This window comes from Taeniopygia guttata, chromosome 1 (genome assembly GCF_048771995.1).
Source record: "Taeniopygia guttata chromosome 1, bTaeGut7.mat, whole genome shotgun sequence".
NCBI lineage: Eukaryota > Metazoa > Chordata > Aves > Passeriformes > Estrildidae > Taeniopygia > Taeniopygia guttata.
In genome coordinates this window covers 105,740,721-105,757,736 of record NC_133024.1, presented here as the reverse complement: position 1 = coordinate 105,757,736, position 17,016 = coordinate 105,740,721, and the positions used below count along the sequence as shown (strand labels likewise).

The 17,016-nt window shown below is 35.9% G+C and overlaps 1 protein-coding gene across 16 annotated transcripts in view; it reads left to right on the top strand.

Moving 5' to 3' along the window:
• DMD (dystrophin) overlaps window positions 1–17,016 on the top strand; it is a 1,135,802-nt gene that overhangs the window by 363,823 nt on the left and 754,963 nt on the right. For all 16 annotated transcript variants that reach the window (XM_072937290.1, XM_041719931.2, XM_041719926.2 and 13 more), the window contains exons 5-7: window positions 634–726; window positions 6,099–6,271; window positions 14,747–14,865. In XM_072937290.1, the coding sequence (XP_072793391.1) occupies window positions 6,111–6,271; window positions 14,747–14,865 (280 nt within the window). In that variant the 5' untranslated portion in view covers window positions 634–726; window positions 6,099–6,110. The remainder of the gene's footprint in view (window positions 1–633; window positions 727–6,098; window positions 6,272–14,746; window positions 14,866–17,016) is intronic.

Below are 17,016 nucleotides of genomic sequence, written 5' to 3'. Positions count from 1 at the left end.
GTGAAGGATCATTTCCCATGTGGAGAAAGGAAAATTCCATGGTGGCAAATAATGATCCATTATGAAATTGAAAATGAATGATAAAATTATGGAAAACAACATTTCTGGATGAGCTGTTGTGGAAAAGACTGGCTTAGATCACAATTGCTGCTTTATCAGTATGCCAGAACACATCCTGTATATTTCTTTATACATTATGAAATTTAATTAAGGAAAATTAAGTTCTATTTTCATTTAAGTATATCATATCTTGGGTTTATATGTTCTTACAGTGTCTAGATGCGTGTGTTAACATTCAGAAAATTATATTATGTAAGGTAGTATAAAGCAGAGTACAGTAGTTTTTCTGTGTGATTTGTAATTGTAGAAGCTTAATATAAAAGATATTTGAGTTATTATAACTATTGCTTTTAATTTTATGTTTCACAACATGCTGTAACTGGAATAATAGGAACTCCAGATCACTGCTGTTTTTTTCCAGAACATTAATTATGCCATTTATAAAATTTGAGTTGTATGTTATGGAACAACAGAAACCAAATGAAAGATTTGCCTTAGCCTATCCCTTAATCTTCTTCCAACCTCTTATGCTTGTTATTAATATTTGGCAATTATTTTTTGTTTCAATAATAGGTTGATTTGGTAAATATAGGGAGCTCAGATATTGTGGATGGAAATCATAAGCTGACCCTTGGTTTGATCTGGAATATAATCCTCCACTGGCAGGTGAGTGGCACTGGTCATTATTTCCTGTGAAATGCCTTTATTCCACTGATCTTTTCCCCATTATTATCCAACAACAACCTACAAAGTAAACACAAACATTGCAATGTGCTAAATCAGCAAATATTATGGCAGTCTGCTTACATATTTTTCAGGATACTGACAATATAGGAAGACAAAATGGTTTTTACAGGATTAGCAGAAACTTTTTTGACTGTAATATGACAGTCAGATATTGCAAGATGATATATATATGTTATCCTAACAAAAATCGATAGGCAAAAGCCAATGTGGATTTCTTTTCAGTATCTTAGAAAGAGTGACTTCCCTATTTTAATGAAATAATCACATCAATTGCTTTTTGCTGCTGACCCGTCCTGCCAAGAATTATTTTTAGAATTCTAAAAAGCTGCTAGACTGCCTATTTATTGAAGCAGATGTGGCTCATTTAGCTTCCTTTCTCTTTGGAGAGAAAGGGGGTGTTTGTGAAATGGTAGATGAGGACACTTAACTAAAAAAAAAACTGAGATGGCAGTAAAATCAAAATTCAAAAAGATCTAGCATACAGATGCTCTGAATCCATGTGTTTGTATGAATCTGGGCTAGGAGTCTGTCCGTTAGTGTTGACTGTGTTCCCCGAGAAATAATCTACAAGTTTTTCATAGAACAACAAGAAAGAGTGGTGGGAAACAAAGCTGAAAAGACTTTAAGACTGAAACATACTTATCAAAAATAAGATGTGTATCATTCATCCAAGTAGGGAATGTTTTTATTCTCATTTTAAGGATGGCAGCAACAGAGAAAAGCTGCAGATTGTTAACTCACTTCCTTTGTCTCTGTTTCAATATTCCTAGTTTAATTGCATAAAATTGTTCTAAATTGCTTATTTAATGCTTGCTTGTGTACTTTGTGTTTGTTGGTGCAGTCCTGCTTTTGCATACCCTGAGAAGAGCCACTTAGAGTAAATTTATCTGTCTACATCTAAACCAAAAAAAAAAAAAAAAACAACAACAAAACAAGGAAAGATACGAGATTATTGTTTGTGTGAACACTTGTGTTGTTGTAGATGAACAGGAAAGAAGCTTTTCCAGTTTCATGTCCTGCAGCCAGAACCACAAAAGGGCACAACTGTATTTACATATTAAAACATGATGGTCACACACAAAAAAAAAAAATTGATCTGTTTGTACAAAAATAGTTTTAGAAAAGAGATGGTAGAAGAAAGGTACCTGAAAGGAACAATGCCAAAACCAATCCAAATGGATATCAGCAGTCCCATTGAGGAGAGGCAGTGGTTGAGGCAGTGCATCTGTGCAGTGGAAATATCATGGCTTTCTGTATTTCCTGTAGTGATTGTGTTCTTATCTAGCCTGTTTTTTTCAGATTATTATTATTAAAAGTTTCCCTGAAATTGAGTTCATTTTCCCATCATTAGGTTCAAACATCATTCTGAGTTGAGCACCTCCTGCCAAAGCACTTTATGGTACTGAATCCATCAGACGCTATTTCTTTGAAGCTGCTGCCCTCTTTCTCACAGTTATGTGATCCCAGCCTCACTGCAGCATTAACATTTAAGTAAAAACAGAGGAAAACTATTAATTTGTGAACTGTTATATTTGATTAATTTTCTTAAGAGTGGAAAAACTTTCTATATGGTAGTGTGTCAATTGTTTTGTTGTTTTTAGGAGTGAAATTATTTTCATGTAAAGCATGAAAGAAAACACCTAGCAAAAATATTTGGCCCAAATCTTGACTTTCTCGGGGAAAAATCATAAAAGAATAGATCTATACATAAGGAAAGTATTTCAGAGGGGAGCATTTCAACAGCCTGACAGCTTCATCTGGAGACTTACTGAAAGCATCAGGATTATTGTTCACATCAGTATTTTAATATGAATTACCATTTTAATTTTGATTTTTGATAATGGAAATTAAATGCTTCTGTCAATTCACCTTGAATCAATGAACAAAGAATATTCTTTACTTTGATAGGTGTCTTGAATATCTATGAAAATATCTTTAAAAGTGTCCTGTCAAATGTACTTGGAAAGAGTTTAATGGTTCTAGCTATAAAAATATAATGTATGCAGTCAGAATACCTGAAATCTAGCAAGTAAAAAATGCTAAGTAATTCTGTCAGGGAGATGTAAGGTTCCTATTTTATTAAGAAAAATGAAAAGTTCTTGCTTTGAGATAGTTTTCTTTTTAGATTATCTCTTCCCTCCCTCTTTACTACGGTCTGGCACACTGAAGTCAAATGTCAGTCTTATAAAATGTTACATGCCTGTATGTTGGTTTTAGGTGAATGAGATGTAGTGTGAGCCTGGGATCAGGCTGTGTTCCTTTCCATCTACACACACAGCAACACATGCCCAGATTCCAGGACATGGCCCTACAGTGGGAAGATCAAAGGTCCATTGCTGCTGTGAGCCAGGGCTGGCTGTGCTGTTTTTGGCCACTGTCTTCACATGGTGACAAGAATAGCAGTGCTCTCATTCTGTCCACAGCTTTCCTTTTGGCAGCTTGGCATTTCAGAAGCCGTGTCGGTGATGTCTGAATTGGTCTTTCACCTACTTCTGTCAAAATTTCATCTTTTCCTATTGCCATAGCTTATGTCCTTTCCCCAGGAAGGGCAAGTATATCTGTTCTCTGGAAGTCAGAGCTTCCTACACCTGAAAGCTTTGTGTCCTGCCATGATACACTGCATTAGAAAGGAGAGGTAAAAATGAAATGAGTACCAGAGGTCAGCTCATCACCTGACAGCATGAAGCAGAGGCACTTTGAAATAGCTCTGGTATTTGAACCTGGATGCTGAGGGAGTTTGTCTGAAAGCTGTTCAGGCTGACATGGATACATTACTATGTGCCACTTTTCCAGCAGTACATCTTAACCAAGAAGCCTTCAAAAAGCTTCCTTTTCACCAGGATATCAGCCAGCACTCTTGTGCTGAGGCACTGATCCTGCTTGAGGACCCAGCCATGCTGCAGGCAGAGTGGTGCTGCAGGGCATGGCATGGTGCTGCCAAGGTGCCAGGTGGGGTAGGATCCCCATCAGCACACTCAGGTGCACAAGGTGACTCCAGCTGTAGAAGGGAGTTATCCACCAATTATCACTGAAGAGGAAAGGGTCTCAGCATTCAGGATGAGGTCAGACCCTTTTACTCTGTTATTTTAAATGTCTGGCTTACCCTAGGAGGCAACAAAAAATTGTAAAATTAACAGTCTTCACTGTTGCATAGAAATGCAGGAAAAAGAGAGAAAAACTTTATGTATTGTAAGCATATTTAACTCAACAAGGTGAGATTGAAATTGTTTTATATTCATTTATGGCAAAGTAAAAATAAATACAGGGTTTGGATTTATTACCTGGATTCTTCTGAATAATTGCCTTCCTGATAGCCCATTTTTTTTACTAATTTTGCCTGATCATTTCTGTTCATAGACATAGTTCCTTTCTTTTTGATATCACCTCAAACACATAATCAGTTTTCTGTTATGAACTCTTCTGTTCTAAATATCATGCCTCTGCATTCATTTAGCTATCCTTTAATGCAAATGTGTGTTGTATTTTTCAAAACTTAAGAGTTTTCCTTTAATATTCATAAAAATCTGCATTTGTAAATATAAGCATATGATAAAAAACAAAATTAACAATGAGCAATGAAATCTTAGCTTGGACAAGTCTCCTTAACTTTAACTTTAGTATTTTATAGCCTTTCTTATTGTTTATATTTGGTGCAGCAGATGCTAATTGCAAAAGTTTTCTTCTTGTTTAGCATCCAGATTTATGAAAAAAACAGGATTCTGTATTTTTATAGTAATGAAGGTGCTTGGGAATAAAGAGGCCAAATCTCAGCTTCTTGCTACATTATGTAAATCAACTTTGGCATCTCTCAAAAATAAAGACATTAAAAATGTCAAGAAATGCAAAACACCCACTCAGACATATGAAGCAAAAATAAAGAACATATTTCCTAATTTTCTTACACTTTATTTTCTGTCTCCTGATGTAAAAATGGAGACAACTATAAAAACATCTTATCTGACAGAACTTATATTAATTTTCATTGGTGCAAATTGAAATCTAAGACTGAAGTCAGGAAAATATCTCATGAAATGTAGAGGATAAATTTCTCCTTCCTTCTTAGAAATTAATAACATATAAAGTAAAGTTTACACCTAAGTCTCAAAAGGAAAATTAAGGGCACTGATACTCTTTGGCCAGTATGCATCTGAGATGCAAACCCAAAATGTTATTTCAGAAATTCATATCTTCACAAAATCAAATGGTTGAATTAATTATTGTGAAACTAGTGAGCAATTTACTGTACTCAACAATAAAAGGTTATCTTTGTTTTTCCTACAATGTCATGGTAATTAATTGTCATTGTTTTTGTTGACTGTTCTTTCAGATTACAGCTTCTGCATATTATGATTTTTACAGTTTCAAAGTGGTCCACACTTTATCATAAAGTAAATTCTGCCATGAATGTTATTTGACTGACTGATACTGGCAGCAGAGTAATTCAAGGGGAAAATGATAATGAAATGCCATATTCCCTAAGTGAATAAGCAGCAATAAGCAGCTTTTTGGTTAAATTATATCTTAGGGAATAATTAAAACAAGCTGCTGTTCTAAAAGATAAATGAGGAAAGAAATTATTTAAAAGGTGTTACTTTACAGGAAAATAATTCTTAATAGAAGTTTTATGTGCTCTTTCACTAATAAGGAAATTGATAGGAAATAAAACATCTTCTGCATTATGTCAAACTCCAGGATAATATTTATGAAAGCCTTTAGGCTTTTTGTAAAATAATAACTGTAGATTGGTAAACTCTCTCTAGTGAAAAAGGATTAACTTCATTAAAATAATAAAATTGAAACATATGCAATACTCTTTTAATGCATGCAATGAAATTGAATTTTCATCCAAGGGCATGTGTGCAAATATATTTTGCACCTTTAAGTCAAAAAGACGATCCACTGTTTGTGCTATTCATTATGTTATCGACTTTTGCTGTAATGTATCTCATATTTACTGAGGATGTATTTTCAGATCAAAGAAAACCACAAGGAGAAATACTTAGTTTGAAAGAACTCTTTACCACAAATGATGCTAACAAATGTGCCTTCTCTGTCCCTGCTTCACCTGTGACACAGGGATGAATGAATTCATGCATGTCAGCAGCTGTTGTCTTTAAGCATTCAGAATTGATTGCTGTCATTACATTGTGAAAACAAATATGTTCTTTAATTACTTAGCAGTTTTTCTTTAAGGTTGAAATTTATTTAACTGAAGGTTTTTCATTTCAAGGAAAGAAATAGTCAGCATTTAATAAGTTCAATCATTTATCAAATTCTGTCTTTTATTGCAGGTCAAAGATGTAATGAAAAACATCATGGCTGGGCTGCAGCAGACAAACAGTGAGATGATTCTGCTGAGCTGGGTCCGTCAATCCACTCGCAGTTACCCACAGGTCAACGTCACCAATTTCACCACTAGCTGGTCTGATGGATTGGCTTTCAATGCACTCCTCCACAGCTACAGGTAGGAAAAGCAGCTTTTCACTGTTTCAATAGGCTTGTGACAGCTGGCTGTACAGGGCTTGAGGATGGTCTGTCTATTATGTGGGGGGTTTAGCTGCTTCCTCTGTGGGTGTTTCAGCATTATTTTAAATGACTGGCTTTTTGCTTTGACCTGGGTGCTGCGTTTTGTGTCATACTAAATCCTCATGGAGGGAGAGCTTTTCACAGCACAACCAAATAAACACAGCTCAGATCCTTTTCAGGAATTTCAGTCCGTATACCAAGAAGATAGTCTCAAGGAGTGCAGGCTTGGAAACTTTTGAGAAGAGAAAGGAATAGATCCAAAGCTCAGCCTTTGAGGTTGTCCCACAGGGAGAAGGAGATTTTCCTGTGGGTACTTAGAGGGGGAAAATGTGGTGTTTGTTGAAAACCTCTCATAGCTGTTGAATTGAAAGTATGGATTTGCCTCACAAGGAAACAGCTGGAGAAGGTAGTCTTTGCTTTCAAAACCTTTCATGTTATTCCACCAGCTGATTTGAGTTTTTAGCCTCTCTCAGAAGTTGCCTTCTTCTAGTCTATGCTGTATAAAACTCTACCTCTAGAGATTCAGAGTTCTCTGGGGGTTCTGTGTACATGGCTTAAGGAAGATGTGCAAGTCTATCTAAAAGACCCAGTTCTTGCCACTGCTGCTTTTAAATTGGGACTGGTTTTTCCAATGTGATAAATCTCTTTCTCTTTCTCCTACTATTGATGCCTTAAGTAGATATTTGCCTCCTAAAGGGGATTGTCCTGCAAGGTTGCTGATTGCTCAAGCTATTAGGGAGTTTAACTTTTAAACTGTGTAGTGGTTTAAACACCATCCAGAAATTAAACCCCAAATAAGCCACTCCCTTCCCTCTGCCCTCTCTGGCAAGGCAGGAACAAAAGCAGACTTTGGGTTGGGATCACAATTTATTGGAAGAAAACAGAAACTGAATAAGAAATGCACAGAAACAGCAATAATGATAACAAAAAGTATACAGAAAGAGTGTTTTACTCACAAAAAGATGGTCACTCCCTTGACTTAGTTCCTCGTGGCAGCTGAGACAAGAAGATGATGTTTGGCTTCCCCAGACAAAGACAAGATGGTGACTGTTTCCACATGCTGCTCCATGTGGCGGCTGGAAACAAAAGCAAGATGTTGAGGAGGGCTCTGAAATTCCAAGACAATGGGAAACACTGACAAACAACAATCCCACCGTGTGGGGAATCATGCTAGAACAGGTTTCAAACACACCAACCACATTCCATCCAGGGAGCCACAACTGTATTTTTCCCTAAAAGTTCAATACCATTGTAATCTCTCTTAGGATTTGAATATAACTTTTCAATTTCTTCTGATTTTAGCCCTAGTCATCTTTCTACAATGTCTTTCCACCTAGAAACAATATTAGACTGTCTGTTCCCTGATTAGGGTATCTGATACTCAGATATTCAGATTGCATGCTCTGCAGGACCATGTAGTATCTGGTGTCTGAAATCAGTAATCAGAAATTCCTTTTTGTCTTTCTCTGTAGGAATAGCATCAGGAGTCTGAACAGAGGAATTTATTCAGGATCATTCCCTGGCTGGGGAGTGCAGTTGCCAGTAAACCAGACTGGGGTTGTCTAGACAAATTTCTGTGTCCTATGTCAGATTTTCTGCACTGCTGTGTTCAGTTCAGTGCAAAGTTCATCAGATGAACATTCATTTCCTGCTTACTGGAATTTATGCGCTTTATTCAGGTTTTGTAATTCAGGGCTGCAAAACTTAAGCCTGCTTTTGCTCTTCTTCTGTCTGCTGCCATAAATCTTGCATAGCTTTCTGCACAGTGAACCTATTTTCAATAAAAGTGAAGAATTACTCCACAGGTCTTGTCTCCTGCCCAGTAGTTCCTGCACTTATCTGGGAAATGGAAAGTGTTCAGTCAGATTCCCAGAGGCAAGTCTCCAGACTTACCAGTCATCTTCTGGACTTAAATCACTAAGTTCTCTGCAAGAGTTTCATTTCCTCATTTCCTCCAAAGCCGTGATGCAGTTATTTTTATGATGAACCAATGATGTTTGATTTTTGTTGATTTTCCATTTCATGTTTAGTGTGTGGGAACACTGAATCGTCCTTCAAAATTCCAGATGGGATCAATTAAATAGGTACACTAGGACATTCAGTGCTTGGGAGCTCCTAACTGTATCCTATAATACTAAAAAACCTTCTCTAAGGAGCCTAATTCAATCACTCTAAGATGCAGGTACATTAGAGACTTGGGTGTCAGATTTTCTTAGATTTAGTGCCTAAAAAAGACAGTTTTAATATGCACTGAAGAAAAGTTGTCCAAGAGTGATTCACGTGAATTCTCCAAGAAACCTGATGTCTCACACGTCCTATGCTTTATAAATATTTTGTGATATACTTACACAGAATGATAAACACTCTGATGACAAACACCTCTGAATTTAGCTCCTCTGTTTTCCCTATTCAATTTTTCCAGTTTGTATTTTTTTTTCCATAATCTACTATTTCTCCAGTTCTCCTGTTCTGCATCTTTCTTGTCTATTTCCTTGTTCTCTATAAAGTTTTTTCCAGATGCTCTCTTCTTTTTTTTCTTTTGATCCTCTGACTTTATTCCTCTGCACTGGTATGAAAAGAAGCAGAGTTACTCATAAGAAAGGATAGCTATAATTTGAAAATCAGGTATGATATTTAACTCATACAGTGGACCTGATGCCTGGTGTGTGTACTTTTCCCCAATTTTAGCTCTATTCCTGGACTTCTACAAAAACCAAACCAAGAACAAACCAGACAACCTTCACAACCAAACAGAAAACACCAAACACCATAATCTCTCCAACACTGAAAGAATGATGCTACCCAAAGTTTTTTTCCATAATATTTAGATTCTCTTAAAGTGAGGGTAGATTTTGTGATAGCATTAAAGTTATTTATTTTTCAAACCAATCCCTTTCCTTTAACAGTGGTGATATGATATAATTTCTCTTATATAATGTTTTCAGTGATGAACAGGTGGCTTTTTGTTTTGGTTTGTATTTTTTTTTTTTTTTCTTAAAGAGATTCAGACAGTAATGTGAAATCTGCATCTGGAAGAATTTTCTAAGTGCATCCTTAAAGGGATTGAGATAAAGTAAGAGACTATCATGAAGCACTGACCACATAGTATCCTGGGAAAGCAGTGGGAAGCTTTATTTCTTTCTTCTAATCCACCAATTCCTAGCTTTCAGTTTACTATTTTGGTCAGGTCAGATTTTTCTAATGCTGTTTCTCTGTCATTTTATTAAGGGGTTACTTTAGGTAGATTTTCCAATCTCTGTCATCACCATCTCTCCATGGACGTTTAGACTCTTTAGCAATTGCTTTCCATTCTGAGTGCAAGAAGAAGTGAACACAGGTCACCTGGCAGAGCTCCAGGGGGACATTAGTGAGCCCAGAGGGTGAATTTTCAGGATATAAGCTTGGCACATGATCTCTGGAATGGTATGTTCTGCATTGAACTGAAAAAACAAGGCAGCAGCTGTGTGGAAAACAGCCTGGGAAACTGTTGAGAAAGAATGTAAATAATTCTTTATCTCTCTTGTTGTTCACAATGCTTCTAGTTAAGTTCTGCCACTGTGCATCATTCACTGCACACCAATGGTTTTGAGATGTTTTTACTTTAAGACCAATAGAATAGGTTTGAGTGATACTTTCTATAAAAGAGAGATGTATTTGAAATAAATCAGAGTTCTACTCTCTTGCCTTCTGGAGTCATTTCATACTGTCCTGCCCCAAGAGCTGTGGAGTGACATCATCACCCTAGGAATATACAGAAACTAAAATATTTTGCTGATGAAGAGAGGTTACTCCTACAGGTGAAACTCTCCCTTATTCACGCTCCAGATCACAAAGACCTTTCCCCATTTAGTTCTTTTAATCTTTTTCCTCCAGGTGGATATCACATCTTTTTTACCTCTTTCCTCTAAATTTGTTGGGGCTCTTTTCTTTTCTCCCATAGTCCTGTAATCGGGATTTTGAAGTGGGAGCAGGTGGCATTCATTATCTTACTCCTTGCTTCTTTAAAATGCTTGAACTTAGGCCAGGTGACTGCTTTACAAATGAGCACTTCACTGCAGCTGTTTCTGCTTCAGGGTGCTAGAATGAGGAGGGAAGGAAAATGACATTAGAAAGAGGTCCTGGAAAGAAGCAAAAAAATTTTTTCTTCAGTAGTTTACAGGAAAAGTAAAAGCAAAAACAATGGGATAAAGATGTATGAAACATAAATTTTTTTGGAAATCACTCAATTATGTATCAGTTACTCTGTCCTGACCTTTTTTAATTGTGAGAGTTCTGAACACATATACAAGATATTCTTGTATAAAAAGGTAAAGCAACAACACACAATTTTCTATTGAAATGGAAATGATAAATGTTATGGTCTAAATATGACTTAATTTATGTCTACAATAATGGAAAACTGTGGCTTGTCTTATCCATAACTTTAATTTCTGCATAGAGGTCTGTAGGATTTTTTTTCTCCATAGTATACTCCAGATTAAATTTTCTCACTATGGTTGAACTAGTTCTGTTGTAAGTTATATAACTGGGGGTCAGAGGGGATGTAGGGAGTCTTTGTTTACTTTACTTTTCTTGGAAATATGTTTTGAAAAAATTAAAGCTTGTTTTCCCCTTTATTTTTTATTTTTATTGTTTGTAGTTCTGCTAGGAAAGAACTATTGGTACAAAAAGTACCTATATTCAATAGAAAGTTTGATTTTTACGTTGCAAACTTCTCCATTGAAGCCTTCAAACCTTTCAATTTTGGCTCTCCACGGTCTTGTAATAACCTAATCTAAGACCAGTGCTGTTTGAGCTGATTGGTGAATGGCTAGTTAAAATTCAGCATGTTCTACTTAATTCTGACTTCTTTGAAAATATGTATGGTTGTATTGTTCAGGAAGAGAAGTGAGAAGTGCTAGTTATTTTTCTGTGGGATTGCTCCCTTCCAGGTAAGACCCAAGCTGCAGATATGATACTAAATTCCATCTCACTTGGTATTATTTGAACAATATGGAGAGGATAAATGAAGGCAGAGAATCAATATTCTGTTTCATATCTTTCCTTTACTATTTCATACCTTCTCACATCCTATATTTAAAACTCTTTAGAAAGCTAATAAGAGTTGTAATTTGAAAATCAGTTTTAGTGTTGTTTTGGGGATTTCCCAAAGCTATTTTCCACTTACCACAATTATTAATCTTCTAGGCTGTACTATTTCCCACAATCACACTTGGCAGTATTGCTACATAAATATACCCAGTGAAACATCCTGACACATAGCACTGAGAAGCTGCTGCTTCAAGCTGACATTATGATGCTGTTATTCTAGTGATAGAGCTACTGAAATGTGAATAGCAACATAATCTTTCAACAAAGTGAAAATATGGAAAGTTAAATTGCTGTTGGTGTAGAGAGAGTTTTTGCATTTATTTTTATTTTAATTAAATTGGTGCTTATTAGAACTGAGTTACAGTAGGTGGCCATAGACTTGTAAGTTGTCTTAGAATCTGTGCTGTCTGCTTTATGTACAATACTAAGAAAATTGGAAAGAAATCTGACAGTGACATACTAAAGCTTACCATCTCACTTCTGGCTGTGTCTCAGAGGGTTCAAATTTTTGCCATCTCTAGTGAGTGGATAGAGATGCTGCATGTCCTCTACAAAGGCAGCATGCAAATTCAACCCAGGTGTTAAGGTGTGATGTTTCACACTCTTCTGAGTGCTAGTGTATTTGGTTTTTAAAAGAAAAAAATAAACAAAAACCACAAAAAAAAAAAAAAAGCCTAACATAAACTCTGGGTGTCTTGTATTGAGAGTCCTACCTCTACAGATGATGTCATGATAATAATTTTAGACTATCTTGGTAGGTTGACTTGAAAATACTCTCCTGGATTGTACAACTGAAAAGTTGGATGAAATTGACTATCTAAGATAATATTAATGGTGACAGAGATTTTCTCAGAAGGGGTAAGACAATATTGTGACATTCCTTAAGGAGCAATTGTAAATATTCATGTTCTTGCCCAGTGTAGTCCTGACTGATTAAAAGTATGTTCCCATAGATAAAATATTGTATCACCAAACAAGAAATGATTATGTGATGATAATCTGCTGCTCTGAGTATTGCAGGTGTGCTTAGAACTTTAAGTGTAATTGAAAGTGTAAAACAAAAAAGAAAAAAGTTGAGGGGGAGGTAAGACCTTGGATACAATTCTTTTCTCTCATTGTCCTAGAGGCTTTTCTTACTAAATAATCTTTTAACACTCTAGTCTGTGGAGTAGATATTTAACACATCCTTGCCAAGCTCTGTAGGGCACCCATAATAGACAGCTTTGTGGTTACTACTTAGCTAAATTTGTTGTATGAGCTTGGGTATCCTATGCCTAGAGTTAAATTTGGAGAGAATAAGGATTTGAGTGATGTGTGCTTGCAGAATAAGGTGTAGGGGTGTGGTGCCTTGACCCCTGCCAGCAGCTGAGCACCCAACAGTCACTTGCTTCACCCCCTGTTCCCCTCAGGACAGGGAAGAGAATAGGAAAAATGAAAGCTAGAAAACTCTTGAGTCAGAATACAGACTTTTAATACATGGAGGTAGGAAGAATAGAAAAGTGATGCAAAGGCAATAACTGATGCCCAGCCACTCTTCAAGCAGGAGACACCTTCTCAGAGAAACACCCTCCAACCTCATTCCCTTCCTTTGCCAGGTATTTATGGCTGAGCAAGTTATGTGGCATGGGGTATCTCTTTTACTGGTGTGAGTCACCTGGCCTGGCTATGTCCCCTCCCAGTTTCTTGCCCATCCAACCCCCACTGGTTTGGGGAGGGTGGAGTGAAGGGAAAAAGAGGTCTTGATTTTGTGTGATCACACTTCAATAATACCTGGTTTTCTCTTAATACTATTTGTGTGTAAATTGGAAACACAGCATCATGCAGACTGCTCTGAACAATGGTAACTCCATCCCCAGGTAAAGGAGAATGGACAAAAATATTTTTTACTAGTTATGTACCCATAGTGTGTGTTTTGCATTTCTGTGTTTTAGTACATAAAGAAGTCTATGGGATAATAGACTTAATGCACCTGCTGCCTAAATTTGCTGTCCCTTCTCCACCCTGTCCCCAGCAGATTTAATATTAAATTAAAATTAATTAGTATTTTTGAGTTATTCTGCATGTGGGAGGGAGAAAACTCTAATATTTAAGGATCTATGCAGAGAGCAGCAATAATGGAATAACTTAGTTGCTACTATGTAAATCAGTCCCATCACAAAAAAAATTAGACAACAAAGGTACATAACTAAAGAATAACTACTAGGTAAAGGAAGTATTTTTATTTATTCTCTTGACATTCTTAAAATATCATGTAGTGAACATTTTTCCATTTTTTATAGCTCAGGACACTATTTAAAATTAACTACTAAAATAAATAAAAAGAGTAAATCTGTCATTAATTGCAAAATTTAAATTGTGTAAATAGTGTGCTTGATTTATCTGTTGTTGAAATGATACATTTAAATGTCCCCTGATTTAGAACACTGTGTTGAAGTCACAAATAGCATGGTTGTTTTTCTTCATATTACATGCACAGTAATCACAGGGTATTTGATTAAATTTTATTTCTCCAGAGTGCCTGATAACAAATTCTGATTTCCTAATGGATTACTCTTAGATGAAAAGCCAAAGATTGTTCTGTACTACTATTATTTATACTGCAAATAGTGCAGCTGTGAATACAAGGTCCCAGACTGCATCTGAGCTATAATTCAGTTCTGGTTCTTTTGTCTTTTCCTGTAAGAGCATGTAAATTGTGACTTGGCAGTGTTAGGGTAAGAGTTGAACTCTATGTTCTTACAGGTGTTTCCCAACCTAATTTTTTCTATGATTCTATGAATTTCTTTGACCTGTTGACTGATTTTCATCTGTTGTAACAGTGAGCTGGTAATCTCAGAAGCAATTGCACTCTGAGAAATATTAATTGAAGTGAAAGACTGGTAGTTGGAGAGAGGAGGGAGGCCCCCAGATGGCCTCAGCAGTTCTGTCCTGCTTGTCCTGCCACATGCCAGTCCCAATTGCATGGCCACAACACCTGATCTTTCCCACTCAAACTCTGTTTGGGACTGGAATAAAGAAGCCAATGTGCTGTGGCACATTGTGCCACAATTGTGGTGGTGGGGAGAGCCGCAGTGGATGTAAGGTTATAGGTTGTTGGGACATAGTGGCAAAGAAGAAATATGGTCAATGTGATTGTGGTGGACATGGATGAGAGCAGACTGCAAACTCGTTAGAAACTGAGCTTCATTAGTCCCAGGGCCAATTAAATCGATCTTTTACTATGAGAATAAAAACTTCGAGGCTGATGGTTAGCTTTAGAAAGACATGACTAAACGTAAGACTAAAAAATATTAAATTATTCTTCCTCTTATTTTTGCTTTAGACCAGACCTATTTGATTGGAATGCTGTTGCTTCTCAGCAGTCACCTGTGCAGCGATTAGATCATGCCTTCACCATAGCCAGGCAACACCTGGGAATAGAGAAACTCCTTGATCCTGAAGGTTAGTGGAAATTATGGTGTTTTGTTTTTTCTTTAAGCAGAAAAACAGTTTTGCCATGCATTTGATGATAAATTAACTTGAATTTTTTTTTTTTTGGCACAAGAATTTAACATTTTGTGAGATAAATTATAAATAAATTTATAATTATAATATATAAACTATTATCAAACCAAAATCCTTTACTTCTAATACTACTTAGTACCTAGTACTAGAAGTACTGTTCTCCTAGTGCTACCTTTGTGCTCTATCGAAATAGCGTAAAGCTGCCTATATGTACATGCTCTAAAGCAATTTTCTTTAGCTTTAGGACCAGAGTTTTAATGTGCTTGCACTGAATTTTATCTCAGAAAGCTGTTGATTTCTGTTTTGAAGATTTAGAGCATCTGCAGCTTTTATGTCTTCTGGAAAGATCTTGATCAAATGATCTTTTAATGTATATCCAAAATATGTATTCAAACTCTGGGTATTTGTATTTTTAAAGGTTATTTATATTTCTCTGTATATTGCAATTTTATTAGGATGACATGTCTTGTATCACTGACATTTAATCATAGTTGTAATAGAATTACCTATTTTACCTTGACTATCTTTTATACATCATTAAGCAGTCATGTTTGAAGGGTTCCTTATTTCTCACATGTTCACTTGAATTTCGTACATTTCTATAAATTCTCTGACAGCTTCTGCTTTGCTGACACACTAGTAATTTTCCCTCGGGGGATATTCCTAAAACATTCCTAAAATTCCAAGGCCATTGGTACAGATATTGTGTTTTATTTTCATGAAATTTCCTATTAAGCCACTTATAAATGAGCTTTTCTATATGTTTGTGCTGTTCTCAGTGACTCACTCATGGTGAGTTTTTCACAAGAAGGGCTAGTATGTAACAAAATGCAAAAATTAGTTTAATTATAGAATTGAATCTTTTAATGTTTAAATATAGTTGGATATGTCTCAGTTGTTGGCAATAACCTTGTAACCCATGTATTTCCCTAGAAAAAAATGTTGAAAATAAATGTAGTTGAATGGCACAGCATTTTTTGCCTAGTACATGCTTTAATTTCTGGAACTCAGGTTTGGTGAACCACTGGAGGAAAAAGAGGTTTTCTACTTACTAAAGCATGGGATTGAGCTTGTAAACTCTGAATGAGATTAGAATTGAAAACTGAGTTGTGCAACGGAATCGATGCAGTCACAGTGTTTTCTATAATTGGTTAAACTTTCTTCTTAAAATAGATTAGTGAATAAGTTATTTTCTCTATGCAAGAGTCACTTCTGATTAGACGTTTTATTCTGGTTTTGGCAAAGATACTTGCAGTTGTTTAGCCAACAACTGAAAAACTCTTAAACGTTGGTGGTTTTCCAAATGTCTGCTGTAATTATTTGCTATTCAGTGGTGCCTCCTATTTCTTTTTTCCCCTCTGTAAACATTTCTAAAGGAAAAGTACATTTTGTACCTGTTTGAAAGTATGAATATGAGGAACTATAACTGTTTTGTTTGTGATAGTAAATTTATTTCTAGATTGAAACCCAGAATTTCTGTTATGCATTCAAGGGAGAAATCCTGTTTGAAGGTTCTAGAATATTCTTTCTGTAATTTTACATTGTGTATTTATCAAGTCTCCTAATTAGGCACTCAAATATCTCCTAACACCATATTGTGTAACAACACTCTTCTCTGGCTGTAAAGTGTTAATGTATTATAGTAAAAGGGAGTATGCAGTGGGGAAACATTACTTGCATGTAATTTAATACCTGTCAAAACAGCACGTGTAATTTGTGAACACTTTAAAATTTTGTTTTGTTAAATATTTGCTGTCTCAATTTTGAAAATACTACATAGAAAGGAAGCCACTATTCAGTAAAAACCTACTTTTCTACAACCAATGTAGTAGTCAGGAAACGTTTGGGGTTATTTGTGTTCTGAAATTACTGATGATTGATACATGTTGAAGCAGATGTTGGGGGAGTCTATCTTAGCAATTAGATTTTGAAAAGTAAATATTTACACTCAGCCAAACGTTTTCTAGGTTATATATGAAGTTTGCTTGTTTCTGAGGTTGCTGATATTTAAAGTCTGTCCCACGAGAAATAATCAGTTTATTACTAAGGTTGTTGATATTTTAAGTCTATCTTATGAGCAGCTTTTAA